Genomic DNA, 27,410 nt, shown 5'->3' with positions numbered 1-27,410 from the left:
ATAATAATCAGTATACTGGCGATGAGGCTGAGCGGCCCTAGGACTGTCGAGACAGGAGTCGGTCAGAGCTTGCGGCAGTCCCGTCCCACATGAGCAGTCATGATAGAATCAGAACGTTTTGTCTGAGAACCTCGAGTCGGTTTTCATGGGTGACACGAAGAGAGTATGAGGGCTTGAGCCAAGCGTCCAAGACCACATTCCACTATGGCTATCCGGTTCCTTTTTGCGCGCTTCCGATCTTACGTTTGGTGCTGCAGGATCTGGTTCTTATCATAGAAGGGTAAGCCTCGACTTCACACCCATCACAGAGCGGAAGTCGAGTATGTAGTCTGAGAGCTTTGTGAGACTGTTCACTGCAGATGACTTGGCAGAAGCGTCATGTCATGCTCGAGTAGTTTATGCCGGCACGCTTTGCATATTGACTCTTAAGTATTTACTTCCAAACTTGGATTCCTACAAAAGTCCATTGATCGATTACCAACAGACGTTTCCATCAATATATGACACTACCGTACGAGTCACTACAATAGTATCGATGATCATTTATGTTGATCGACCAGATGTTGATTAAATCAGACTTGGGTTTCACTGTCATCAGCGCCCAGTTCCTGGCCTGATTGACCAGGTGCCTGAGAAAGCGAGGTGCCCAGCTGAGCATGTCCCAGAAATGCGGTCATTCCTGCTGCGGGCCCAATTTTAGTGGTTCCACGCAATGCGCCACAGGCGTCAACTTTGGAGCAATTAGCGGCACACGACCATCGACTTACCCGACTCTTCCAGTGCCAAAAGTGCTACCTAGGCCCAAGCAGGCTGCCGTGTTAGGGAAGCTGGAGTTGACAGGGGACCTCGAAGTAGCAATCCAGGCTCATGCTGAGGTACTGCACAAGCGTACCGGGACAGCAAGGTACCTTCCATGGTTCCAGTACATTGACTGGAAACCTGAGGTGACCGCTCTCTCTTTCTCACTCCCGTCTCCTTCCCTCCAGACGACTGAACGAAAGGAGAGACAAGAACCTCAGACATTGCCCCGAAACCTTTTTTTTTGAACCTGACGCAAACAACTGACCAAGGCCATCATTCCGACCACCAAACACGGAAAGATACTTGACCAGTACGACGGCTGTCCTTTGTTGTTTTGCGAGCCAACCCATTTCCTCAACGCTATCTAACCAACGACCGACGACCTCCAGAGGAGCGACAAGAACAACAGAGCATCGATTCTCTCCATCTCTACAACCCGCCATCGACGACTAGAGCTACGATACAGACCAGCAGGCTCGTCCGAGCCTTCCTCCCGCCTCGTCCAAACCCGACAAACAATCCTATCCCCCGCTTATCGCCAATCTTCAAAAACAAAACTCTCTTTTCTACGCAACTTCCCGCCTCGAACAAACCACAACAACACACACCCTTCACACACAATGGCGCCTCCCGCCGAGATCTCCATCCCCTCAACCATCCTCTCGACTGGTGAATCGAAACCCTACACCCTCTACAACATCACCCTCCGCCTGCCCCTCAAATCCTTCGTCGTTCAAAAGCGCTACTCCGACTTTGCAACCCTCCACCAGACCCTTACCTCCCTCGTCGGCGCCGCGCCCCCCAACCCCCTCCCGGGCAAGTCCTGGTTCAAATCCACAGTCTCCTCCCCAGACCTCACAGAACAACGCCGAAAGGGTCTCGAATCCTACCTTCGCGCCATCGCAGAGTCCCCCGACCGCCGCTGGCGCGACACATCGGCCTGGCGCACCTTTCTCAACCTCCCTAGCACGGGCGTCGGCAGCACGGGCAACTCGGCCGCCAGCGCCCACGGCCTCATCACCAGCGGTCGCGCGGGCGCCGCCGACCCGACGACCTGGCTCGATCTGCACCGCGAGATGAAGAGCTGCCTCCACGACGCGCGGAATCAGCTCGCGAGAAGGGACGGCGCCGTGGATAGTAACAACACCTCTGCTGCCGCCGAGGCCGGGGCCGCTGCCAAGAAGGCGCTGGTCAAGGCTAATACGCTGGTGAGCACCCTCGCGGACGGGTTGAGGGCCATGCAGGAGGGCGGACGGCTCGGGGACGGCGAATTGCGGCGCAGGAGAGACCTGCTCTCCTCCGCTCGCGTCGAAAGGGAAGGGCTCGACAAACTCAGCAACAGCATGGCGCAGGGAAGCAGCAGAAACGGTGGCGGCGGACCCGGCGGACGGGAAGGGTGGGCCTCGGCGGGCGACAAGGCTGCATTACTCGGCAGAAGCGGCGGCGGCGGTGGAGCGAGGACGGGCGGACGGGTCCTGGGGGCCCCGCTGCCGGAGACGGAGCGGACGCGGGAGCTGGACAACAACGGGGTCGTGCAGCTGCAGCGGCAGATGATGAGCGAGCAGGATGAGCAGGTGAATACCCTGGCGGCGATTGTGCGGCGGCAAAAGGAGATTGGGCTGCAGATCAACGAGGAGGTGACGGAGCAGACCAAGATGCTGGACCGGCTGAACGAGGACGCCGATCGGGTCGGGGGCAAGATTGATGTCGCCAAGAAGCGGATCAAGAAGTTTTGACGCGGGTCACTGTCAGAGGAGGGTGTTGAGGAAGTAGGGGCGGTGATAGTGACGGGTACGGTGCCTCGGCCTACAGCAGCACCGCCGTTGGGTGTCGCGGGCGGTCTCGCTGCTCGGTCCGTGGTTGCTGTCCTCGGTGTCGTGGTGTGGTTTCTTTGGGTCGGCGGGCGGGTATTGGATTCTTTTGCGTGGTGCCTGGAGTTTGGGTCCGTCTTGTTGGTCGCGCGGGCTCGTCGATGAGATTCATCTCGCCATACCCTTCGTTCGGTGTGAGGGGTGGTTTTTCTTGCCTGGACAGTACAACGACGTTTTACGTACGCGAGTACGAAGGGGGCTTCTTTTTTCTCTCGACATTTTACATACTTTGCAACAATAGCGATTTCAACTCATTTTTTTCTCTGATCATTTCTCCGAGTTTTGGTCTCTTTTGTTTGTTTTTTCCGAGTTGAGATTGGGAATACCAGTGTGTCTTACCTCATGGCAGTTGTAGCTTGGGAGTTTTAAGTTCTATCCAGATTGATGTTTTACTCATTCATGACTACATTGTCCACACATGCAGATCAGAACATGGTTTTCTGACGGAGCAAAGCGTAGATCGTGCTGGCATTGGTGTTGCCATACGCCCATGTACAGCAGTAGAATGGCCAACTCACTGGGTCTTACCGTTGAATTCCTACAGCGGTGTTCCAAATACGTACTCACCACCGGTGTGAGGGTACCGACGAGGCTGTGTGGCCCGGGTTGTATCATTGTTTACAAAGCCAAGAGACTGGAATCTTGCGCCTGATGGAGCCTTTTTGAGGCGAAGTCTTTACTCGTGCAAAGTTGCCCTGACAAGGTAGACAAGATTGAGCCCAACGCACTCGTTATGAGGCCGTAGGCCAATTATGTAACGCCTTTTCCTCCAGGCTCAATGGATCTTCTATCAAATTCTGGCGCTAGAAGGAGGCCGTCCATGTTGCATTGGTGAGCATAAACAGATTGATGTCAAAGAGCTCGGCCAACAGGTTGTAAGAGGGGGGCTCTTGGCCATAGTTGATACCCTCACGCTTGCACGTAGAATCCCGATTATGCCAAGACAATATGATGTACCAGAGGCTGCCTCGGATGCTGACCTATATCGCCAGCCTTACTGCAGCAGCCATGTTATCCCAAGACAATCAGCTCCGGGAGATCTCGGGAGTCGGGAGATGCAGTAGGGGACGCGACGGTGCTGTGTTTCTCTCGCGCCGGACCGTTCCTCATGCACATGCAGACGGCGGTTGCTTACGGACGGGGACCCCCTGCCGTTATCGAGTGGCGGGTTGGTTGCATGCAGTTGCCGTCACATCGCCCTGATTTCTCCCTTTTTCGCCTCGTCGCGGGAAAAGAGATGTGAAGCACGTGGTCATTGGGCGAAGACTGGAGACTAGGGAATATAATTTTGGTGTATGCATGCGCAAAGTGAAGCCATCGTCAGTTTGGCTGTTTTTTGCGTCTCTCGACTCAACCTTTGGCTGCCTGGATGTTGTGTCGAAGTATCTGTATCCGTAAAGTCAGCGGTTGCCGGCCGGCAGAAAGACGTTTAGTGTGGCACGGTGGCACGTTGTGGCCACGCCCACTTTGTGACATTTGGTACGTCACCCGAGCGCCGGGATGGGGCACACCGTACACCCGACGGTGCAAGGGACTTCCCGTGGTTGCTGGGCAACGACTCCGAGAAACCGTTTCCAAGAGGGGGAAAGTTTAAAAAAGGTGTGAAAGAAAAAAAAACGACAAAGAGGGAAAAGAGTCGAGACAGAAGCACCACCCTGCTCCACCACAACGACCGTTGAGATGAGATGACGCCGCATTGTCACAATTGGCGCCCAACGGTGCCCTGCTTGCCCAGCCTGGCTCATTGCAATGTTGCAGTCGCAATCGCAGTGTTCGCCCGATCAGCCGTCGTATTCGAGCCCATCGAGTATTGAACCTAATCGACCCAAGGGAAACCCAGTGAGCTGGGCGCGAGAGCAAGATGATCAAAGTCGAGGTGATTGCGACGATACTCCCTCCGTACGGGACCGGCGGAGGTCGTGTGGACTCCGTCGACGGTGGCTCTCCTCTTTCCCCCTTCCTGCTACTCTCCCGCACCGCCCTCTTACTGTGTATGTCCAAAGTGGGAGTATGTGTGTTCCGCACCCACACATTGGGTATCCCGCACCCATACTAGGCTCGTTCAGGCAAGTGGTGGGCAGCATGTGATTACATTGCCGAACGGCAGTCACGTGCTGCGCTCTCGGCGCGCCTTCCTATTGTTTTTGCTTCTATTTGGACGCGTATTTCCCTCGCCAAACACCTCATTTTTTAACTATTTTCAACACAGGAAAGGTACTTTTTCCAATACCAAAATATGGGCTCTAGAGACGTATTTCCTCTGAGCAAATCATGACTTTCAAAGTCGTCGTTTTGAAAAACGCGTACAGCCAGTATCGGAAAGAGGGTATAGCAGAGGAAGGTGCAGCAGAGGAAGGTGTAGGAGACCAAGGCGGGACGCGCCTTCCATTCTCCAGAAATTTCCGGAATAATAGTGGCTCCGGGCCAGAAGTGGCTGCTGCGGCGGTGCAATCACGTGCTGCCCACCACTTGCCTGAACGAGCCTAGTATGGGTGCGGGATACCCAACGTGTGGGTGCGGAATACACATACTCCAAAGTGGATGTGCTGGCGCCGAGGGCCTGCCGCCTATTACCGGGGGAAATAGCCTCAAGACCCGCGATTCGCTGCCATGGCGTCCCAGGTGGAGCTTTTTCTCTGTGATTCCGAGTGATTCCCAATGATTGACCGCTCAGACAGACCGCATGCGACTCGGTTGATAGCCTGTCACAGGCAGGAGATTGAGTGAAGTCTTAAGATTGGACCGTTAGAAGAGGGGAGGAGGGTCTGAATCGGAGGCGGTTTGCTCGATTGAGCTGGGCGAAGAGGGTCTTGGTGGGCTCGGCAACGGTGATTTGTTATGATGATCTGTTGGCGATGAGTGGACAAAGTTCGTTCGCCGTCCTTTTGTTGGCTCATGTCCTTCCTTTGCAGTATTGATGATCGGAGGAGGATAGCGAGAGGTCATCCTGCAGGCGTAGTGAACAGGTGGAAGCATCTGGATGTTCATTCGTAAGGGAAGCAAACGCCTAGGTATCGCGGTGTCTGCTGGGAGCGGTGGCTGGAGCTTGGTCATCCAGTGGTTTGGATTTTTTGTCTTATTTTTTTCAGGGTCCCGTCGGTTGCAAGGAACATCCTCTCAGGTATGAGGTGGAAGCTAGGATGGCAGTCTTTTCCCGACGAACGCTCAGTTGGCATTCCAGTCCGGCCAAGGACATTACCCCAGGCGGCCACATGCAGGTGCAACGGGTAAAGAACAAAAAGTTCGAAGCTAGCGAACTGAAAGCAGAGAAACATAAGGCACAAGGAGAAGGGGTTGGAATGGAGGTTAAAGTGAGTTGTTCTGAGACACAAAACACCTATGTACAAAGTAGTACGTAGTACGTAGTGCAGCTGGCGGCAGCACCTGCCATTCGGTAACGGGTCTGAGTGCCCAGGTGCCTTCCTTCCTTCAGCTCAATTCGCAGCTGTCAAAATGTCACCATTCCTTCGCTTAAGAGAGGTCAGTGTGTGTATAAGTGGATCTGTTGTGAGCGATCAGAAGGGTCTCTTTTCGTTCTCTCAGTGTCTTTCAGCGTCTTGAGGTACCTGAAAGGACGTCGGTACGTACTGCCAGCCACTAGCGCCCAGTCACACACCACCCCCAAAGTCCACCACCACCACCGCCAGTCTACCGCCATCCGCCGCTACCTCTCCACCCGGTCGCCCATGAGAAATTCCCAAAGTAAACACAAAAGAATTCCTGGCCCCTTCTCGTCCCCTTCCCCGTCATATTTTCCCTCAACACCACCACCAAACCCGTCCTCCACCAGGAACGGCGCCGTGTCACCAGACAGCTCTATTCCCTCTAGAACTTCCTTACTAACCAGCAGGGCAAGTTCCAGATCAACAAGAATATTTTCTTGTCTCAGCCTGCTTCCCCGCGATCGGACACAATCTAGACCACCAAGCACCCGCCACCTGCAAAAAAGCGCAAGGCCGGAGCGGGAAGACCACGATTCATTCGGCCCAGGCACCAAGCATCGACGACAAATACTTCTCAAGAGACCCGATCCGACCCCTCTCTGGCTTTGACGTCTTGGTCTTTGCCCGTCTTTTTCTTCCTTGGCTTCTGGAGTTTGTTTTTCTGCATTGTTGCTTGTGAGTACTTTTATTACAAACTGCTTTGCCCTTTTCTTTCCGCCACTCTATGCCTTGCTGCTGGTCTTCCCACTGCCACTTCTTGCCTTCCAGCTATCAGATGGCACACAGTTTTGCTGCTGCTAGGAGAAGAAGAATTGCTCATGGCTTCTGTGCAGACGCTTCACGATATAACGACCGTCAATGGACCTCCTGAGATACCACTAGACTTCTGCTTGCTTCACTACCCTCTACCGAGACCTCAGGTCTCGAAAAGAGCTTCAAGGCTCTTATTCCAACCACCTCAGTCGGCATTCACTGCCAAAAATCACCACTCTTCACCAAGACGTGAGGTCCGCTCAGCATGAGCGCTCCTCCACCGCCTCCGCCTCATGGCGAGGCACCCAAAACCACTGCTGGCTCTCCGCCTCCTGGGAGTGGCCTGGGCCCAGGCAATTATGATATATTCGTCATTCCCCAGCGCGATAAAGGCGGTGGGTTCATATATTTGCCCTCTCTGGCCCCCAATGGCCCTAGCTTCGCCGCTGGCTTCGCATGCGCCCTTGTCATGGTCGTCATGTTCCAGAGCATGGCCCCTGCTTTCAAGGCATGGTGGTTTACCTACCAAGGCATGGGAAACATGGGTATGGCCCTGCTTGTCATAGCCGTCGGCGTGGGAGCGTGGGCTTGGGGCAAGTCGCAGAACCAGGGCGCGTCTACAAATAACGGCTCGAGTGGCTACCGTCCCGGCCCTGGTGGCTATGGCTCAGGCGCAAACTTCAACAACAACTACGCGAATGCTGGCCCGCCGCCGCCTCCTCCGCCTCACGGCAATCAATATAACAGCCCTCCCCCGAACAGCCCGCCGCCCAATCACGGCGCGGGAAACGGCGGTCCTAGGTCTCAATGGCAAGAACGACCTCAGCCTCCATCCCCTCAGGAACCTGAAGCTGAACCTGAGCCAGAGCCGGAACCTCGGAAACCAGATCCTCCTCCCCCACCAAAACCAAAACCTGATCCGCCGAAAGCAAACACCTGGGAGAAGGCACGGGAGGAGACGAAGAAGCGCGAACAGGAGCGCAAGGCAAAGGAAGAGGAAGAGCGCCGAAAAGCAGAGACGGCACGGAAGCTGAGGGAGTTTCGAGAGAGAGAAGCTCGAGAACGAGCGAGGAGGGAGCAAGAGGACCGCGAAAGGCGAGAAAAATTGGAGCAAGAAATACGCGAAAAGGAAGACTTGAAACAGAAACTTGAAAAGGAACGTCAGGAAAGAGAGAAACTACAGCGCGAAAAAGAAAAGGCAGAAGAGGAAGCCAAAGCCGCCAGGGAACGCGAAGCAAAGGAGGCAAAGGAGCGGGAGCTCAAGGCCAACAAGGAGAAGGAGGACAAGGCACGTGAGGAGGCCCGCAAGAAGGAGGCTGCCGAAGCCGCCGCCCGCAAAGCCCGTGTCGAGGCGCAACTCGAAGCCTTTCGGAAAGCCAAGAGAGAGCGCGAGGAAGCAGAAAAGGCAAAGAAGGATCGAGAAGAAGCAGAAAAGGCCAAGAAGCTGGCCGAGGAGGAGGCAGCTCGCAAGGCCAAGGAGGAAGCTGCGCGCAAGGCCAAGGAGGCCGAAGAAGCCGAAAAGGCACGCAAGGGAAGTAGCTACGCCTACTCGTCCGGCGAGAAGACGAGTATGTGGCCCAACGGCCGACCCCCAGCTCCCCCCTCCACGACGGCTTCCACGCCGCCGAGACCTCCCCCGTCCGCATCGTCCGCTCCCCCGAGACCTCCCCCCTCTGCTAGCTCTATGCCGCCTCCAAGGCCAGCGCCCTCCGCAGCTTCATCCTCGAACACGGCCAGACAACCGCCGCGACCGTCGGCACGCACTGTCGACGAAGACCAATACTCGTATCGACCCTACGATAAGCCGAGACACCGACCCGCGTCTTCCGTCGGCTCCGAGTCATCGTGGGCCCCGTCGGCCACCACGACAAGAACAACGCCGCCGCCTAGCATGCGCGGCCCTTACACGACCAAGGATCCCGACAAAATTGTCATCAGGGCTGTCTATCTGTTCATGAACCAGTTCGCAAAGACACCTGCGAGCCAGCTCGTTTCGGGGTTTGGCACAGTGACAGATGGGCTCATCCTGCGAATCACAACCGAAGGTCTCTTCATCGACGACGACGTCCGCGGCGTCCCGCAGCGCGAGTGGGACGTCAAGGCTTGGACGCTAAAGCTGGTCGAGGTATGGTGCCCCCCGCACTGCTTGAATTCGAATGCTGCTTCTGCCCCTGCGATGAATTCCGCGAACCATCCTTCGGGTTTGTTTCAAAAAATGGCGAATCAGCGAGCCCGTACGGCGGACCGGGGAGCCACCAAGACGCTCACGGGCGACGAAGCCGATGCCTACCTGACCGAAATGTTGCGTGCTTGCAAGAGTTGTTGTCGTCTTGGCTTGTGCGACACCAAATTCAAAGATACTAACATTGCATCTTCGTCCGGACAGACTGGAGAGTGGAAGACAAAAAGCCTGCACGTGCTGCGCGCTACAGTCCGAGACCAAGAGGGCAAGCGCTACATGTTTGTCCTGGATGAAGAAGAGGCCTGGAAGGTCGCCGTGGGCGTGCAGCGGTTGCGTAAGGGCACCCAGGTACGCTCGCTAGGTGTCAGCGGCATGAGCGCATCCGATGCGCGCAACACACTCGAGACTCTGGGCTGGTCGTGAGACTGCTTGGGACGACATTCGATTCGAGTCTGTACCTTGCGTGTTGGACGTTTGGGCCCGCCTTTGTCGATATCATAATACGTGTGGCTGGGAGATGGCGATTTCGGCAAGGGATAACCAGGCAAGGCTAGTGTCTCCTTCTCATACGACAACTTGTGGAGGGTCGATTCGGAGAAATGGACGTGCCAACGTTATTGGCATTTTTCGGGTTTCGTGGAATTTGGTTTGCATAGCAGAGCGCGGGACGGTCAAAAAGATTCCAGACAAGTAGGGACAAAACCATTGACGAATGATTTTTTTCAACAGCATTGATGGCTCGGCTGGGCACATCCTAGGATACCTCTAGTTGTCGACTCTACTCACTTACTCGACACTGACAACCCCGATGGGGATGGCTGTGCGGGAGTTGTTTGATGAGTTTGACTACTTAATGACGATACGACTTCAAGTTTCCAATGCATGATTATTGTGCGTTGTAAGGTGATGGGATTGGTGCCAAACATGAAGTTGCTCATGACTATTGAGAGTGAAGTTGCCAGCCACATTTCAACCGGGCAACCGGGATACGTGGGGTTGTCAACAGGAACTATTCTGACAGTGGAGACTAGGAAATGAGCAAGTGGGTTACTCTCTCCTCGCATCCTTATGAAGACGGTTTCTTATCTTCTCTTATTTTCGTTCAGAAGAGCAATGACTTCTTCCATCAATGGGGACCTCCTCGTAGTAAAAAGTCCCGCATTCGGAGTGAGGTAAGGTGCTGCAGAGTACTTTCCGTGTCGCTATCGGCATTTGCGATAACTACCAGACCCCTCCAATTGGAGACTACATGTGCAAAAAAGCCAACGCAGGGAAGACGACTTGGAGATATCGGAGACGAGAAGGGGGGAAGGAAGATTACATGTACCTAATCTGCAGCCTCTGGCGGTGTTTAGTCGGCCAAGGACAGGCTTGACTGACTCCAACTCGTCATAAATTCTTGGCCTATTCTCCATTCTCCAATTTCAGGTGCCTTTATCCACTTTGGTTCGTTCGTTGATGACAACCTAATCCAGCAGAGTTGGGCTTATCTGCTGTTTCTTCAACCTAGGCTGAAGCTAGCGTGGACTGTATCTTTCGAGAAACAATTCAAGCGCGGGGAACTGGAATAAGCTTGTCAAAGTTTGAACGCAATTGGAGACCGTCTATGCTTTTGAGTGTCGGATCGGCTCCGACTGAGTTTACCGGCCCGCTGGAAACACGCTGGGGGAACCGTCGTGTCGGGAATCTTGCGCCCGTTGAGCTCATTCTTAGGTTCCCTTTCCCCAGATGATGACGTCTCTATATGAGATGGGATTCGATCTGCTGCTTCGTTTCAATGTGACGTATGCTGATCATCAGGTTCTACATTTCTTCCGTGGTGATGTGCCTGCCAGTTGCACTTGGCCAAGAACATGTATGTACTCTGGTTGGAGGGGTTGGTAACGGCCGACCGGTGACAACTCCCGGCCACCGGGGAACCGAAATCCAACTACCGACATCGGCCGGGACTTTGATGAACGTCAATACGAGCCTGAAACACTCATTCCCGCGATAACGGATAACGACTCGATAATCAAATGGACTTTGCTAATTCTACTTTGTATGCCGATTTGCTCTACAACCCCATCTCGGCGGGGGGGACTAAAGCGATGATGACAAGGACAAGATACCCCAGCCCGTTAAACCGGTTCCGGCTCTCAGACTCTGCAAGCTAGCGATGCGGACTCACATGCATGGTCCCTTTCGTGGAGTCCTCCCCATGATAAGCAACCGCAACCCCCGAAGCCTGAACGACCGGATCAGATAAGCCTGGTAAGATGACAGCTATTTTTGCTTTCTTGCCATGGTCCTGATCCTGAACAATTTGGACCTAGCTAAGCCAGTTATGATATGGGAAAAGGCACCAATGGGCAACCTCCAGAGATAAACCCGGGCAGGGAAAAGGAAATCCCATCTCTCCACCTACCGTACCTTACCTATCGTTCAGATACCAGGAATTGGTCATCTTGATTGGATGTTCTAACCCAAGTCCGGATATACGCATTCCTCATATAAGAGAGATGTCGCATCCAAGGTGTCCAGCAGTCTTGTTGTCCAGGCCAGGTACTCAGCGCAAGGACTGAGACCTGTCACTTCCCGCGATGAAGGCATTCACACTCTTCGCCCTCGTCGGCGCCGCCGCCGCCGACCTCACCTCCACCGGCGCATCCCTACTCCTCAACGACATCTACTACTTCGTCTCTCCCTTCTCCCAGGGAAACCCCTCAAACTCCTCCTCCTTCAACATCAAATCCCTCCCCCGCGCCTTTGGCTTCACCCCCGTCACAGTCGTCGCCGAACCCCTCCCCAAATCCTCCCTCCCCTCCCTCTTCGCGAACTGGACCTCCCAAGACGACGTCTGGCAACCCGCCTTCCTCGGCGCAATCTTTCTCGCCGGCCTCGACACGCCGTGCCTCACAAAAGAAAGCTATGACGGCACAAATAAGACCCAGTCCATCGTCGCGCCCTTGGTCAGCACCGCCGGCAGTAATGTCCCCTCGGGCCCATACTTCCTCGACACAATCACTGGCGCCCTCCACCAAGCCTACCGTCTGTACCCAGACTACGCAGGCGCCTTCTCCGAGTCCCTCCTCCAGAAGCCCGATACCACCTTCCAGACCCTCTCCGCCCAGGTGCCCGCCTCCGCCTCCCTTACCATCGGCGTCCCCTCCCGCCTCTACTCTCTCTCCGCCCGGTCCCCCGAGAAGCCCCTCGCCGGCGTCCGCGTAGGCGTAAAAGACATTTACGACCTCGCGGGCGTGAAAAAAATCCAACGGCAACAGAGCCTGGTACGCATTCTACCCGCCCGCGGCCTCCACCGCACCCTCAATTCAAGCGTTACTCGATGCGGGCGCCGTGGTGGTGGGATACCAGAAGCCCTCGCAGTTTGCCAACGGCGAGACGGCGACGGCGGATTGGGTTGATTACCACTCCCCCTTCAACCCGCGCGGCGACGGCTACAACGACCCCTCGTCATCGTCCTCTGGCGCCGGAGCCTCGATAGGTTCGTACGAGTGGCTGGATATCGCAGTCGGCAGCGACACGGGCGGTTCGATCCGCGGCCCGTCTGCGGTGCAGGGTCTCTTCGGAAACCGGCCTTCGCATGGGCTCGTTGGGTTGGATGGTGTGATGCCGCTGTCACCTACCCTCGACACCGCCGGCTTTTTGACGCGGGATCCGTACATTTGGGATGAGGCGAATAAGGTGCTGTACGGGGCGAACTATACATCGCTGGTTGAGACCGAGGCGGAGGTAACGTACCCCAAGACGGTGTATACGGTTGACTTCCCTACCGACGATGGAGCCGCCGCGCAGATGCTGAACAAGTTTGCGGAGGACCTGGGTGCGTTCCTGGGCGCCAAGGCGACGGCGCTGAATTTGACGTCTGCTTGGGCTGAGACTGGTCCTGTGGGTGTGCGGAATCAGACGCTGGATGATGTCCTGGGGTTGACGTATGCCACGCTCATCACCAAGGAGCAGACGCCGCTTGTGCGTGATCCGTTTTATGCTGATTATGCCGGTAAGCTTATCTCCGTGTTCTTTCTTTCTTCGTATCTTTGCTTTTATTAGTCTTCAAAAGAGGAAAAAGCCCTGTTGCTCTGTCACTTGCCAGCTGAGGAACAGTTGTTACACACCGACTAACATCATACCTAACAGCCGCTCACAACGGCCGCCTCCCGTTTGTGAACCCAGTCCCCCTCGCACGATGGGGCTGGGGTGATAGGCAACCCGCCAGCGCCCTTGACGACGCAAGAGCCAACAAGACGCTCTTCATGAACTGGTTCAACACCGAGATCCTGCCTCCCTCTACCCCCGCCCTCAACACTTCCGCATCAACATCGACATGCTCCTCGTCCCTCCTCATCTACGTAGGTTCATCCGGCCGCGCCTCCCTACGAAACCGCTATCCGACGACCACGACGCCCACCCCGCCGCTTGGCTTTTCCAACGGTCGGCTGAGCGTCTTCAGCGGAGCGCCGGACCATGTTTTCCCCCTGGGAGAGGTCGGTAGCGTGAGTTCTGTGACGAACGTGACGGAGATGTTGCCTGTTACCGTGGATGTCATGGCGGCGAGGGGGTGTGATGGGTTGATTGTGCGGTTGGCGCAAGATCTGGTGGGAACTGGGATCTTGAAGCTGCCGTTGGCTGGGGGGACGCTTGCTGGGGGTGAGGTTTTGATGAGGAGAGATGTTGAGGAGTGGTTCTGAGGTGGATAGGCCGTAATTGAACATAGACAAGATATCTTAGACAAATATAATACTTTAATATGAATCATCGGCAGTAAGATAGGCATGTGCCCAAGTATCTGACCTCCCTTCACCTGAGATAGGTACCTATTTAGGCACCCGAGGGTATATGCCCCCTCTTGATCCCAATCCTGCCACCAGCACAGCAGCGCCCGTCTAGGTCGGCGAGGTCAGGTCAAGCTGTGTGCGAGGTGGTCGAGTGGCTACCTAGTCTAACAAATACTCCAATGAAGTCAGAGTTCGGGTTGACTGAGGGGCGCGCTGTTGGAACATAGGCAGGACCGTTGCGAGTGTTCCCCTCCTTCCTTTCCTATCATTTCTCTTCGTCCTAGAATCTGCTACTTGGGCTGTCAATTCCCGTTGAACTGAACTTCAGCCGCTTGCAAGACAGCTGCCATCTCCTGTTTGGGGCAGGCAGAAATCAAGTCTGCCACATGACAAAGGTGACTAGGCTTTCGTATAATCAAGCAAGTTTCTATCCTAATGTAGACTTGATTCATTTCGATGAGGACTCGATGCGCCATCATAGCAAATGATAGTTGGGGGTCTTCAAGACGTGTGACCTAAGCAAAATTCTTTTGAAAGCAGTGTCGGATGTGCATTCAAGAACAGGGAGATGTAAAGCCCTAAACGAAGGCTTAGAGAAGTATTCACCTTGTTCAAAGAAGGATAAGAGCAACAAAAGCTATTGTTACCATATCCAGCGACTATATGTATCTTTGCACCGACGTTGCTTGCGTGACCGGCTGTCTAGCTCACCACTCGTCCCAGAAGACGGGAATACCGAGCTTCAGATGGCCAGTTGACCAGGATTAACGCCTTGGCACTCGAGTATCAATTCCAGTTCACTAGGTTGAAACAAAGCCGATCATTGATGACCGTCTAAACCAGCAAGTCAAAGTCGATCACAGGTTTTAAGATCTGCCCGAAATATCCACGCGATCCATGGGATCTCATCTGCCGGTACCGCGAAGATTACCGAAACGCATCATATAGCTCGTGACGTGTTCTCGAAGCACCGGGAGAATCTTCCCCAGATATGGGGTTGAGACAAAGATGAGACGAAAGATCGTCACTTACCTTGGTTATACGCGGGTAAAAGTCCGCTCAACCTATCTTTCACAACTATTCTCCCTGAAATCCAGAGTGAATTAGTCGAAAGGTAATCAGGACTGCAATGGGATACTATTAGCGACTGACTGTTGCAACAGATATCCACAGTTCATCCCTAGATCGTCTCATAATTCTTCGGCTCCCTAACTTCGAGTCAGGTCTGTGACTGGCATACGCGTAGTCGCACCAAGTGCAGTGACCGAAAACTACGAAGAATGTGGGAGCAGGGACGTTCGCCGATCACTGACAGTGGCACTCTACATCCGATATTCTATGTTGATTGGTGAAGAGGAAGTAGTGAACTAGGATGGACGCAACTACAATATACGGCAACTAAACATGAGACAATGGGAACGCGGCAACTTCACAAAACTCGCAGGGTTTCAACCTGCCGACAGCGACTTTACAGCCCACACGCTCCACATAATTGAGTTTGTCGCGAGCATCGTGCGTTTGCCTGACACCTGGCTGGCTGGCCGAGATCCGGCTTCTGAGTAGTGTACAATTGAGAAGTCATTGAGTCCACCGGCATGTGGTGGAGATAAGTCGACCCACCCCCTTTTGGCCACCCCCCCCTTTTGGCCACCCCATTTCTCCATCCCAGCCACCGTATTAAAACCCTACCTACAATTTTTAAACTACTATAATAATTATAAAAATCGTCTAAATATAATTCTTTTTTATATACTTATTTATTAATATATAATAGTTTTATATATTAAAAATAAAGTTATTTAAGCTCTTAAGGCTATTAGAAGAGGTCTCTTAGTTAATCGGGCCTCGATTAAGTTTAGAGTTTTAAAGTTAACTCTTTATAACTATAAGAGAGGCTATTAAACGAGGGTAATAGTATTTATAAACCTTTAAAAGCTTTTTTTATAATAAGAAGACTAGCTAGCTTAGTAAGTTCGTATTTAATATAATTTAGGTATTATATTAACTTATAAATAGTTTATAAAATTCGCTAAATAAGTTCTAAGATCTTAGGGGGATATAAATCCTCTTAAAAAGAGATAAATAGACGTTTTTTTAAAGAAGAACTTATTAATTAAGGTCTAGAGAAGTTATACTATCGATTTAAGGCGTTTAAATAGGGCTATTATTAATATAATTAAGTTATAATTTAAATTACTTAATATACTAAAGATTAGCGATATTAAATAGGCTAATAAGTATAATATAAATAAGATTAGTATTTTAGAGGGTAAGGGATTTAATAGCCTAGTTTTAGGTAAGGTAAAAACTATAATAGTACGAAAAAAAGAGCCTAGTTTGCGTACTTAGGTATTTATAATTGAGTATATCTTTATTAATAGTCGAGCTATTAAACTACTAGTTATATATAAGGGAAAGTCGGTATAATAATAGTGGTTTTTACTTAAACTTAACCCTTATGCTAGTTAGGAGTTTATAGTAATAAATAATAGCTAGATAACTAATAAAACTGCCCTTAAGTAGTTAAAAATAGTATTCTTATTATAAACTAAGACCCCCCCCCTTAGGGGGCTTAATATACTTAATAAGCCTTGATTATTAGTTTTAGATAGCTATAGGAGTTATATAATAATAGAATTTATATAGGAATATTATAGAAATAACGTTTATTTACTATTCTTATTATTATATACTTCTTATATCCTCTAGCCGTTAAATATAGTTATCTTTAGACTTATTAAGTTTAAATATAAGAAGGAGCTTAGTAAGGAGAATATAGTAGATAATTTTATTATTATTAAAAAGCGGTATTTCTTAAGCTATTACTAAAAAGCTCGTTTAGTTAGTCTAACGTTATTAAATATATAAAGTAAGTAGAAAGTAACTAGACTATATCCCTCTAATATAGCTAGACTACTTACTAATCTAATAGTCCTACTTAACTTAATTATACTAATTAAAAAGACCGTAAATACTAAGTAAGTAACTAATAATATTAAAAAAGCTATTAACTAGGTATTAGTGGCGTTTATTATTAACTAGTTAATACTTAAAAAGGCTAGCGAGCTCTATAATTAATTAAAGTTATTTATAGAGCTTAGTCTAGATTATAATACTTAATAACTACTATTTAAAAAGATAAAAAAGATATTTAGTAAGTAGGCCTACTATTTAGTAATATTTTAGTACTATACTCGAGTTCTAAAAGCTAAAATTAACTAATTAAGGCTATAAAAAAAGAAGAGTATACTAATAAACTTAAATATTAAGTTTATAAATATTTAGGATATATAGAGAGCTTAAGAGGACTTTAGCGACTATTTAGTTAGTCTTAGTTAACTCGTAGGGGTCGAATTACTTAGGGAGAATAATAACTATATTATTATAGTAATAAAAGATAGTTAATTAATTAAGTATAGTTAGTAGCGATGTTTTGATACTATGTTTTGATAGGGTGGCCAAAAGGGGGGGGTGGCCAAAAGGGGGTGGGTCGACTTACCGTAAATCCCCAAACGAAGAGTCATGGGCCAAGAAAACAGGACAATGACTCTCAAACATCAGAACAGATACCCCTAATCAGTGCCCAGCCTACGAACATGTGGAAGCGGATGAAAATGATGTGTATATAATTCCATTGAAATGCCCTCATGCAAAGTAACTACATCAAAATCACTCGCTATCTCTCTCTTTCTCTCTCTATCTTTCTCGACACCTCAAATCACAAGCTCAAGTCATTACATATTCAAAATGAAGTTCACTCTCGCTACTCTCCTTACCATCGTCGCCGCAGTTTCTGCCGCATCCGTCGACATCGGCCTTACTGCGAGGCAGGATAACTGCGCTTCCAAGGGCGGCAAGTCACCACTCACATTAACGTGTTTCTGAGCACCAGGGAGCCAAAGCTAACTAGCATTCTATAGCCAACTGCGGCGATGTTGGCGACCGTGCATGCTGCAGTGGCACAACTTGTCAGACCACTCGGGCACCCGTCGGCGGCGTCGGAATGATCTGCACATAGACGATTACACATAGGTGGGTAGTGAACTCTTATTTTCTTGAGTGGTACCCATGCTGATATTGATCCTGTTCCAGAGACACGGCCATGGCTCAATGGCCTACATACTGCCTCGAATAGAAGGGGTCACTGTACTGTGTATTCCACTACGAGACATCAGAGGTGTTGAGCGCTCTTGATGTTTCATTGTTGCTAGTGTAGATTGAGGCGGCCACGGGCCATTTTTAATTAAGAGCAAAGTCAATTTTGCGTTTGTTCTAACATGCTTAAGTTGTTTGGCGAGAGTCTAAATTTATGTGTGACCACAAGACGTTATGACCTGTGTTCTCTTTGCCCTTTAGATGTTTTTCGCGTTGAAGCTGTCTACCTGCTCCTGCTTGTGAAAGCATCAGCTTCAGCATGATACGACCGCGCCCAGAGACTGAAGGGAGTCTAGATTGTTACTTTAGCTCAAGCTTCGCCAAGTTGACATTTGACAAGTTGACTACTTTTGTAGAGTCTTGAAAGCTTCGGCGTGATTTGACGTCCCATGAATGAATTATAGTTCATCCCGACTACCTGCATGAGGTATTCAGCGGGCATCTTTATTTGGCGAAGCCACCTACACGCCCGGATAAGAACCGGCGCGGGAGGTCCCCAGAGCATTGAGACATCGTTGAGCGACATCGTTTGTGGATCGATATCTTTGTGTAACCTGACAAAGATCACCAGCTAGCGTGCGTTTCGAAACAAATCCCCCGGCTCCCTAGATCAAGACGCGGGATCTTCTCAGTGGGAGGTTACTGGGCGTTTTTGGCCGCTTTCATACTAGTCCAATTATCGCCGGACGCTAAGCACAGCTCTCACTGCCTCATGGGCTCCGTCAAGTTGTCAAGTTCCCATTGAGGTCAAAGAAAAAGCTGCCGGCTACATCCTTAGTACCTTTTCAGATCTTGGCAAAAAACTTCAGACACGTGGGTTTACAACATGGCATTCAGAGTTTTGCCGTCGTTCCTGTTTGATGAGGGATTGTGGCGGCGAGAAGCAAAGATTTACGTCTTTGTGTAGGTGCCGGGAAAAGCTAGCTTTTCTGTTAGGTCAGGAACGAAGCCAGACGGTTACTCCAGCCTCTAGAATCCAAATGGGAACGTTCACCCGGAAGTCTTTCAACCCAAATTCGCTTCTGACAACAAGACTATTGTTCTTCGCGGCGCTAGATATGCATGATGGCCATGAGAGCTGAGTTCATGGCCTCCTTGGCAGTGGAATTCCTCGTACGTTACACAAAGGACTTCTGCAACTGCAGACTCCCAGTCGGGCTTGACGGTAATGACACCGTCGTCATTATAAACCAGCCTACTGTTCATGTCAATTATATCGAATCAACCAGCTCATCATCCTTCTGTCTCTTCTTCTACCCATAACTATGCAGCTTCAAATCTCTATCTCAGGCTTGTTCCTGGCGCTGACTGCTTGCACCAATGCAGCTTCCATCGCAAAGCGAGATGTCAGAGCTTCCTCAACCCTACAGACTGGATGGTCGTACTCTGGCTGTTATACCGACAACAACAATGGCATCCGACAATTGTCACGGGATGGATACAGAGATTACAGCGCCATGACCGAAGAGTCATGTGTAGCATTTTGCAGCAGCAAGGGCTACTCCGTTGCGGGAGTCGAATATTCTAGCGAGGTAAGTAACACCACCTTGTCCTCCTCCATCGCATACATACTCACCCATCCTTTCCAGTGTTACTGCGACTACCAACTGGCTTCAACTTCGCAGAAGGAGCCCGAAGCAGACTGCAACATGCCATGCAGCGGCGACAGCTCAGAAGCCTGCGGCGGCAGCGACAGACTTTCGGTTTTCACAAACGGCGTCGCTGTCCCCGTGATCAACCCCGGTCCTCCTGGTTGGTCATCCCTCGGCTGCCAGAACGATCCCGGCCCAAGGCTTCTCTCCTATCGGACTGGCGTCGTAGCCGGAGACTCGAAGATGTCCGTGTTGCAGTGCACCAACGCTTGCCAGGCTGCCGGCTACTCACTTGCCGGTGTGGAGTACTCATCTGAGTGCTATTGCGACAACCAGCTCCGCAATGCAGGCTCTTCGGGCTTTGACGGATGCAACATGCTCTGCTCCGGCAACAGCTCTGAGTACTGTGGCGGCCCAAATCGTATCAACGTCTACCAGGCATCCGCTAAGCCGAAGACTCCCAGCGTTTTGCCCTCGGGCTGGACCGACAAGGGATGTTTGAAGGACAATGTACTTGGCCGAGCTCTTACGGTCAATGTTGACGTCGTTGGTGGCACACAGAACATGTCTGTCGGCGGATGTATTTCGGCTTGCACTGCTTCTGGATACACCGTTGCCGGCGTCGAGTACTCGCAGGAATGTTGGTGTGATAGCCAGATCAGAAACGGCGGTGTGGCGGCATCGGATGGTTGTGATATGCCTTGCAAGGGCAACACGGCAGAATTCTGTGGCGGAAGCAACCGCCTCAACATCTATGCTTCGGGTTCTTTGACTTTGCCGGTTAGCTCGACGTCCTCTCCCACCACTTCAACAACCTCGACAAGAACTACTTCATCATCTGTCTCAACCACCTCGAGCTCCTTTACAACTTCAAAGTCTACGACTAGCCCCACTGCATCATCTACCTCGTCTTCTGTCTCGTCAACATCTTCATCTACCTCGGCTTCGTCTTCGAGCTCTTCAACGACTTCAAAGTCTTCGACAAGCTCCACGTCATCTTCAATTGCTTCCTCCACCCCGTCTAGCACTTCGAGCATAACGATCACTACGAGCAGTTCGTCCACAAAGACTTCCACGATTACCACCACGAGCTCTTCGAGTACTACTGCCGCCAGTTCGTCATCTTCGAAGACATCATCTTCCTCGTCCACTTCAACTACTTCGGCTAATGCGTGCCGCGCAACCATCAGTGAGTCTTCTCAATCAACAATTCAGTCTGCCACAAATAATCTAACAAATGTATAGACAGCGGTTATGTCCAGAACGGCGGCTTCGACAGCGGCTTTGACAGCTGGAGCTTTGCGCTTTACCAACCCAGCGATCCTGTCACGTCAGCGGTCATTTCAGACAACCATCAGACTTCAGGTTGCTCAGCTCTGTAAGTCACGAAAATCTCTGTACCGGCAGTAGATACCATCATCAAGCGAGTACCTAGCTAATACAATCACAAAGCGTTTTCTATCCGTCCGGAACTTCAAACCGCCAGGCTTACATTTATCAATCCATCACCGGCCTGCCCGTTCGAGCCTCTAGGACCGTAACGTTCTATGCAGGCCGTCTTGATTCTGCGACAAAACAGGACAATGCGAAGGTCTACGTTGCTTGGGGCGATACCATTATGGGTCCGTCAATTGTTTGCGGCAGTTCTAGCTACCCGTGCTTGACGGCCTACAGCAACGCGGGTGGTTACAGACAATACAGGTTCACCTTCACTCCCACCGCAGCCAGCGGTACCCTTTCCATAGGTTTTACCTGGGATGCCGGGTCAAACGCTGCTCCTGTCATTATCGATGGCATTATCGTGTCTTGAAGAGAGCGTTTGAACGCTGTTGTATTTCCTCTGTTGAGCGAATGTTTCCTCTGTTTTGATGGAACCAGCATAGCGTAGAATTAAAAGATCTGATCAAGTTTTTTTTTTTTCAACTATCATTCCCTGAATAATAATGATCAATGATTCCAACTGTCTACTGCCTTTGACGCCAGAAGTATCAAAAGTTCGACTCCTTCAACTGCGCTCAACCTAAGAGAGACATTAAGGTAAAAAATTACTCACTTAGCCTTCAGTACACGTCTAAGAAACTCTTTTTGCCCAGCAATATTCTTCTCGAACGCGATTCCCCCCTTGTATAAATCAAAGTGACCACCATCAACCCTCAACGCTTCTCCAAAAGGAGCACGTTTAACGCAGTCCTCCGCAGCACCTAAGGATGCTTCATTGTCCCATGTGGGAAGAACAACTAAATATGGGCGAGTGCTTTTGTGTATGTGTAACAGCGGCCGATTTATCATGATGTTGAGAAGAGACCGCCCAGCGATCGCATTAGGCCAGTCTCGTCTGTCACCAGGCGATAAGCGATTCCAACCATCATAAGCCTCTTGTGAAGCCATGACAGCCGTGGTGGAACCATCGCTAATGAGGTCGACGTACTTCGGCTCCTTGGTTCCTAGAATATACGAACCGACGATATCAGCAGCAGCCGTTGTCGCCAGTCTCAAAGACCGGAGCAGCGGCATCTGCATCACACCAGCCAACCCGTCAACGAGCGGACACTGCGCTATACCGGCTGCCAGCTCGTGATCTTCGGCCATGAGAGCGGTGGTGTGCATGCCGCCAAAGCTGCTTCCCCACGCAACGATTCGTGATGAGTCGACCCACGTGCTCTGATCCGGCTCCCGAACCCACTTGATGACATCGCGGAAGTCTCGCAGCTCGTTCCCGACATCGAGAACGTTCCGTGGGAAGCCTTCGCTGTCGCCAAAGCCTAGGTAGTCAAATGTAACGGCAGTGTAGCCCTCGGCAGTGAAGTGGCTTGCGAAAGGGGTGAGGCCGGCGGCCTTGATGGCGCCGATGCCGTGGCCCATCACGATGACGGGTGCAGGGTGTTTTATTCCATCGGGCTTGTATATAGAAATGGCAATCTTTTGGCCATTCCGGCTAGACGTGATGAACCGATCTTCGATAGTGTAGCCCATGCTGATATCGTCTGAGGCTTCGTGACAGTAGAGGAGTCTTAGGTTGTTAGTATCCCTATTACAGGGTAGTTAGTTCGAACCGTAGTTGACGAAGAGATTAATTAAGGGCGAGGATATCCTGCCAGCAGCTCCCGCTATTCTGCCCCCAGGCTGTGGCTTGACCTCCGCTGCCTCCGAGCCCGGAGCCTAGCTGCCCACCTACCTACCTACCTACCTACTACACTTACCTCTAACCACTATTTCGTCAACCTTACCGTCGCTACCGCTGCCGCTACTGCCGCCGTTAATTAAAGCTATTCCTAACGTTAATATACTATAAAAAGGGAATAATCGCAAAGTTAACGATCCCTTCGTTTATTAGCGCTATTAATTACGATAAATACGGTTACGTAGAGTACGACTACCTACTTTACGGCTAGCGCTTCTCTACCCTACCCGAGGCTAGAGTAGCGCTTAACGAGGCTACTTATAAAATAGCGGTTATAATTAAAAATAATAATACCTCGCAAAGTTAACCTACCTAAATAAGCGTTATAAATCCTCGACCTCGTTTATAAACTACTATTAGTAGGCCGCTACTAGCTTTTTAAATAAGTTAATTAGGTAGCTAAGTAATTAGGCTAATTTAACGGAATCGTCGACTTAGGCTAATACGTCGACTTAGGCTAACGCGTCGATTACTATACTTTTTACTAAAATAATTTAAGTTAATTAACGGCCTCTAATTAGCCTAACCTACTTAAATACTAACTACGCAGAGCCTAGCTTACGTATATGCCCAAGACCGGCGGTCGTGTGGCGGCCGCAGCCACACTTAGGGGCAGAATAGCGGGAGCTGCTAGCAAGATATCCTCGCCCTTAATTAAACTATATAAATATCTACGTAGGTATAAAAAGGAGGTTCTAACCGTAGGTTAGGCTAGTTACGATAATCGTAAATAAGGCCTTTAATTAGCCCCTACGTAGTCGGCCGTATACTATAATCGAATTAGATTTCTAATCTAATACTAACTTTTTTTTTTATCGATTTAATTACTACGGTTAGAGGTATAATTCGACCTCGGGCCCGTTTACTAAGTCGTCTCTTTTTCCTCTTTTTCTTTACTTTTTTTATATAACCTATCCCTCTATTTATACGGTAACTTTTTTATTACTTATAAATTATTTTAATCCCTTATTTAATATTACTTTTATAAAAGCGTTTGCGAGGTTATTTTTATTATTAATTTAATAGATCTTAAATATCTTGCGCCTTTTATATAATTACCTAAGGGTTATAATATTAATTATAAGCCTCTTTTCTTTTATTATTCTTAATTTAACGAAGTATTTATATAGCGAATAAGAATCGGTATAAATAACTATTAAAATAAGTAAAAGGCTAATTCGATTAGTAATTTCTTTTAGCGTTATTAAAATCGTATAAGAGAAGTTAACGCCGTTAATTATATTATAGACCTCCGATATTAGTATACTTCTTATTACCCACTTACTTTTAGTTAACGAGTAATAAATTATATTATTATATATAATAAATTCGCTCTTACTTATACTCTCGTTAGCTAAGATAATAATATATATTAATTACGAAGTAAGGTCGTTATTATTTATAAATAACTTATTAATAAAAACGTAAAACTTACTAATTATAAGGTCGATTAAGTAATAAATAAGACCTCGATCGAGATTCGTTTATTATTACTTAAGCTACTTATTAAGTACCTCGACGTCTTATTTAGTTAAATTTATGGCTTATATTATTTTAACGTAATTAAAAGTTATTTTAAGTAAATAAATACTTATAATATATACCCCTCGCGCGAGCTTAGCCTTATACCGCTTTTTAACGTTAGTTACGTTCGGATTAACGAAGTTAATCTTTTTATTTTACCCTTTTTATTAAAAAACGACGGTTTCCCCTTTAATTATAAAAATCCTATTATTAAATACTAAGGGGGTATTTATTATAAGGACCTTTTTTAGCTTCGTTACGAAGCCCGCTTTTTAAAGCTCCTTATCCTCTTTTTTTATAAAATTAATATTAAATAGGCCTAATATATTATTAGTTTATATTCCGATAATCCTAAATTAGTTACTTTCGTACTCCGTAATTAGTAAATATAAGTCGTACATAGAAATAACTATTAATAATTAATTAATATAAAAATCGTAATAAGTAGCTTATTAATAAGTACCCGATTTTATAAGCTTATATAATAGCTTAAGTACTTTAATAATCATACTTTCTAAGTACTTATTAGCTATTTCTTTTAATAAATAGGCTAGGATTTTCCTTATAAGCCCTATAGCTAATTAAGTATAGGCCTAAGTAATATTATAGCTCTAAATCTCGTATTCCTTCTTCCGTAGTAATATTATTAATACTATTATTAATCGTTAGTTATAGCGCTATATAGTAAGCGATTATATAAGTAGCGTTACCTTTTTAACGTTACTATACTCCTAAATTACGTATTTAGACTTCTCGTATAGCTAGGGTATTTCTTTTTCTTTAATCTTACGAACTATTCGTAATTTAAATATATAGAGGTTTATATATTTTTTTAAGTCGTATAAGATAAATTAATAAACCCCTCGATTATAAAGAATATTTATTTTAATAAGATCTAATCCCTTATACGGCTTTTTAGTAATTATAATTACGCCTTTTTTACGTAGTTTAATTATTAGCTCGAAATCGGCTTTTTCTTTTACTATATAAAAGGTATTAATTACCTCGTTATTAATAATAAATTACTATATTAGGGCTTACCGTCGTAGTCTTTTATAACGTCTCGCTAGTAATATTAATACCCTTTTAGTAATTTCCTTTTCCTCGTCGTTTATTAATACTATTATAATAATTTCGTTAAAAATAATTTCTTATACTTCTATTGCGGGTTATATAGTTTCCCCTAGCTCTTTTTTTTTTATAAGTTAGAAATTACCTCGTTAGGATCTATATAATACGGTCTAATTACTATAATTAATACTTCGAGTAGCTAATCGCAATCTCTTATAACTATATAAGAGCGCTCGTTAACGGAAATTAACTTATATAACCCAGCTTATTATTAAGTAATTTCGTACTATACTTATATATCCGAATTTAGTAGTATATCTAAATTATCCCCTATATCGGGCCTATTACGTATAATAATTACCTCGTTAATTTACTTTTTTATACTTACCTCGCATAGTACTTATATTACTTTTTTAATTACTCGGGCTTATTAACTTATACCTAGCGATAGTAATAAGACTAAGGTCGTTCTTAAATATATTCTAAATATTAATAGCGTTAATATAAGTCTATTAGGCCCTATAATATCGTTATAGTATTTAAGTACTATTTAGAGGTATTCGTCGTTAATAAAATCCGGATTTTCCTTTTTGATAATTTTAAACGCCCTTTTTAATTATTAATATACCCTTTTTACTTTTCTAATACTATAGTGCGCTTTAATAAGTACGACTTTTAGCTATATACTATAGGCCGTCGTATTATCCCTAAATTCTACTAATTTAAAGCTAGTATTAGCGTCGGTTTTAATACTATTTAGCGGTCTTTAGTATATATCGATCTAGCTTTTTCGTAGGGCTACCTATACTATTTTTACTTATAGATCCTAGAGGAATTACTTTATTTAGAAAGATATAACTACGTTAATTATATATAGTATTAGCCGACTATTTAAATAAAAAATATTAATAACGATTTCTTAATTAAAGTTAAGCTTATTACGTAATTTAAACTTAAATTTACGTAAGCTTTGCGCATTTATTTAGTATTAGTAATATACTTTTATTAACTACTTTAGCGCCCCTATTTCGATATTATTATTACTTAATTATTTTAAGAGGTTATATAGCTTCGTAACCGACGGGTACTTAAATTTTTAGTATAGTTTTCTAAGCTTACTTTCCATTAAATAATTAATTAACTTCGTATTATTAATAAGCTTTATAAACGTATACCCCTATTATCGTTTAACTATTTCGAAATACTTACCGCTAGAGATTCTATTCTTTATATTATTAAATATAATACTGAGTCGATCTATATTTTTTAAATATAAAAGAAATAGGGTATTAATAGGTAAAATATAAAAAGTTATTGTTCCGAAGTACGTCTTTATTTTTATTATACTTAGGGTAATAATTTCCTTACTTAGGCTAAAACTAATCTTCGTAATACTTATTATTAATATATTAAGTATTATTAACGTAATCTTTTACAACGCTTAGAATTACCTTTTTCTTTTAGTTAACTATTATAATACTTTAATATCTAGGATAATCCTATAAAAATTATCTAAGCCGTACTTTTCGCTCGCATAAAATACTTATATAAGCTTAGTATTTAAAGGATCTAAGTAGTATAAAGAGGACCCCTCTAGCTACCCCTAAATTTACTTAGTACTATATTCTTTTTTTTTAAATATTAAAAAAGATAGCGTTTTCTCTTTAATCGTTAAGAAAATAGGCTTCGGCTTTATTAAATTTACCTTTTTAACTACCTCTATATCCGTTATCTAAAGGACCTTCCCTTACTATTTATAAATAAAAGCCTACTTATTAAGAGCTTTTACTACCCTCTATTCGTTTAGCCTCGTATATCCTCTAAAAGCTAACGGGGTAAAAAAAGAGTAGTTAATATTATTAATTTTATTATAATTTAATTTATTAGTATAGGGGGTAAGATCTTTTTTATTTTCTAAATTTCTTATAAGGGGTATATATTTTAAGTTATTATTTTAATTATTATTACTAAGTTCCGTACCCCCAGATTTATTTTTATATATAATAAAGAATTAGTTAAACTAACGAGGGCTAGTTTTACCGTTTATTACCCTCAACTTTTT

The 27,410-nt window shown here is 47.3% G+C and overlaps 10 protein-coding genes across 10 annotated transcripts; 8 read left to right on the top strand and 2 right to left on the bottom strand.

The window, feature by feature from the left end:
* Nucleotides 1–1,421: 1,421 nt before the first annotated feature.
* CLUP02_04217 (PX domain-containing protein) lies at nucleotides 1,422–2,537 on the top strand (the record flags this gene model as incomplete). Its single annotated transcript, XM_049283233.1, has 1 exon — nucleotides 1,422–2,537. One exon carries the CDS (start codon nucleotides 1,422–1,424, stop codon nucleotides 2,535–2,537), a length of 1,116 nt encoding a protein of 371 aa, XP_049140376.1.
* Nucleotides 2,538–3,620: 1,083 nt separating this feature from the next.
* Nucleotides 3,621–3,875, top strand: CLUP02_04216 (uncharacterized protein; the record flags this gene model as incomplete). The annotated part of the gene is made up of 1 exon (XM_049283232.1): nucleotides 3,621–3,875. The coding sequence occupies one exon, from the start codon at nucleotides 3,621–3,623 to the stop codon at nucleotides 3,873–3,875; it is 255 nt and encodes an 84-aa protein (XP_049140375.1).
* A 3,258-nt stretch (nucleotides 3,876–7,133) lies between these two features.
* Nucleotides 7,134–9,473, top strand: CLUP02_04215 (uncharacterized protein; the record flags this gene model as incomplete). The annotated part of the gene is made up of 2 exons (XM_049283231.1): nucleotides 7,134–8,993; nucleotides 9,255–9,473. The coding sequence occupies 2 exons, from the start codon at nucleotides 7,134–7,136 to the stop codon at nucleotides 9,471–9,473; spliced, it is 2,079 nt and encodes a 692-aa protein (XP_049140374.1).
* Nucleotides 9,474–10,781: 1,308 nt separating this feature from the next.
* CLUP02_04214 (uncharacterized protein) lies at nucleotides 10,782–11,418 on the top strand (the record flags this gene model as incomplete). Its single annotated transcript, XM_049283230.1, has 4 exons — nucleotides 10,782–10,829; nucleotides 10,886–10,944; nucleotides 11,207–11,303; nucleotides 11,371–11,418. The coding sequence occupies 4 exons, from the start codon at nucleotides 10,782–10,784 to the stop codon at nucleotides 11,416–11,418; spliced, it is 252 nt and encodes an 83-aa protein (XP_049140373.1).
* A 214-nt stretch (nucleotides 11,419–11,632) lies between these two features.
* On the top strand, nucleotides 11,633–13,738 carry CLUP02_04213 (uncharacterized protein; the record flags this gene model as incomplete). The annotated part of the gene is made up of 3 exons (XM_049283229.1): nucleotides 11,633–12,319; nucleotides 12,408–13,050; nucleotides 13,188–13,738. 3 exons carry the CDS (start codon nucleotides 11,633–11,635, stop codon nucleotides 13,736–13,738), a joined length of 1,881 nt encoding a protein of 626 aa, XP_049140372.1.
* Nucleotides 13,739–15,229: 1,491 nt separating this feature from the next.
* On the top strand, nucleotides 15,230–15,435 carry CLUP02_04212 (uncharacterized protein; the record flags this gene model as incomplete). Its single annotated transcript, XM_049283228.1, has 2 exons — nucleotides 15,230–15,337; nucleotides 15,412–15,435. The coding sequence occupies 2 exons, from the start codon at nucleotides 15,230–15,232 to the stop codon at nucleotides 15,433–15,435; spliced, it is 132 nt and encodes a 43-aa protein (XP_049140371.1).
* A 2,137-nt stretch (nucleotides 15,436–17,572) lies between these two features.
* CLUP02_04211 (uncharacterized protein) lies at nucleotides 17,573–17,843 on the top strand (the record flags this gene model as incomplete). The annotated part of the gene is made up of 2 exons (XM_049283227.1): nucleotides 17,573–17,702; nucleotides 17,746–17,843. The coding sequence occupies 2 exons, from the start codon at nucleotides 17,573–17,575 to the stop codon at nucleotides 17,841–17,843; spliced, it is 228 nt and encodes a 75-aa protein (XP_049140370.1).
* A 1,202-nt stretch (nucleotides 17,844–19,045) lies between these two features.
* CLUP02_04210 (WSC domain-containing protein) lies at nucleotides 19,046–21,382 on the top strand (the record flags this gene model as incomplete). Its single annotated transcript, XM_049283226.1, has 5 exons — nucleotides 19,046–19,223; nucleotides 19,307–19,512; nucleotides 19,570–20,761; nucleotides 20,818–20,950; nucleotides 21,025–21,382. 5 exons carry the CDS (start codon nucleotides 19,046–19,048, stop codon nucleotides 21,380–21,382), a joined length of 2,067 nt encoding a protein of 688 aa, XP_049140369.1.
* Nucleotides 21,383–21,621: 239 nt separating this feature from the next.
* Nucleotides 21,622–22,545, bottom strand: CLUP02_04209 (uncharacterized protein; the record flags this gene model as incomplete). Its single annotated transcript, XM_049283225.1, has 1 exon — nucleotides 21,622–22,545. One exon carries the CDS (start codon nucleotides 22,543–22,545, stop codon nucleotides 21,622–21,624), a length of 924 nt encoding a protein of 307 aa, XP_049140368.1.
* A 3,983-nt stretch (nucleotides 22,546–26,528) lies between these two features.
* CLUP02_04208 (uncharacterized protein) lies at nucleotides 26,529–26,759 on the bottom strand (the record flags this gene model as incomplete). The annotated part of the gene is made up of 1 exon (XM_049283224.1): nucleotides 26,529–26,759. A coding segment is annotated over one exon (231 nt), but the record flags the coding sequence as incomplete, so codon positions are not given.
* Between the last annotated feature and the right edge of the window lie 651 nt (nucleotides 26,760–27,410).

Source organism: Colletotrichum lupini, chromosome 2, assembly GCF_023278565.1.
Source record: "Colletotrichum lupini chromosome 2, complete sequence".
NCBI lineage: Eukaryota > Fungi > Ascomycota > Sordariomycetes > Glomerellales > Glomerellaceae > Colletotrichum > Colletotrichum lupini.
The sequence above is the reverse complement of the archived record's forward strand: the minus strand, read 5'-3'. Positions and strand labels throughout refer to the sequence as shown.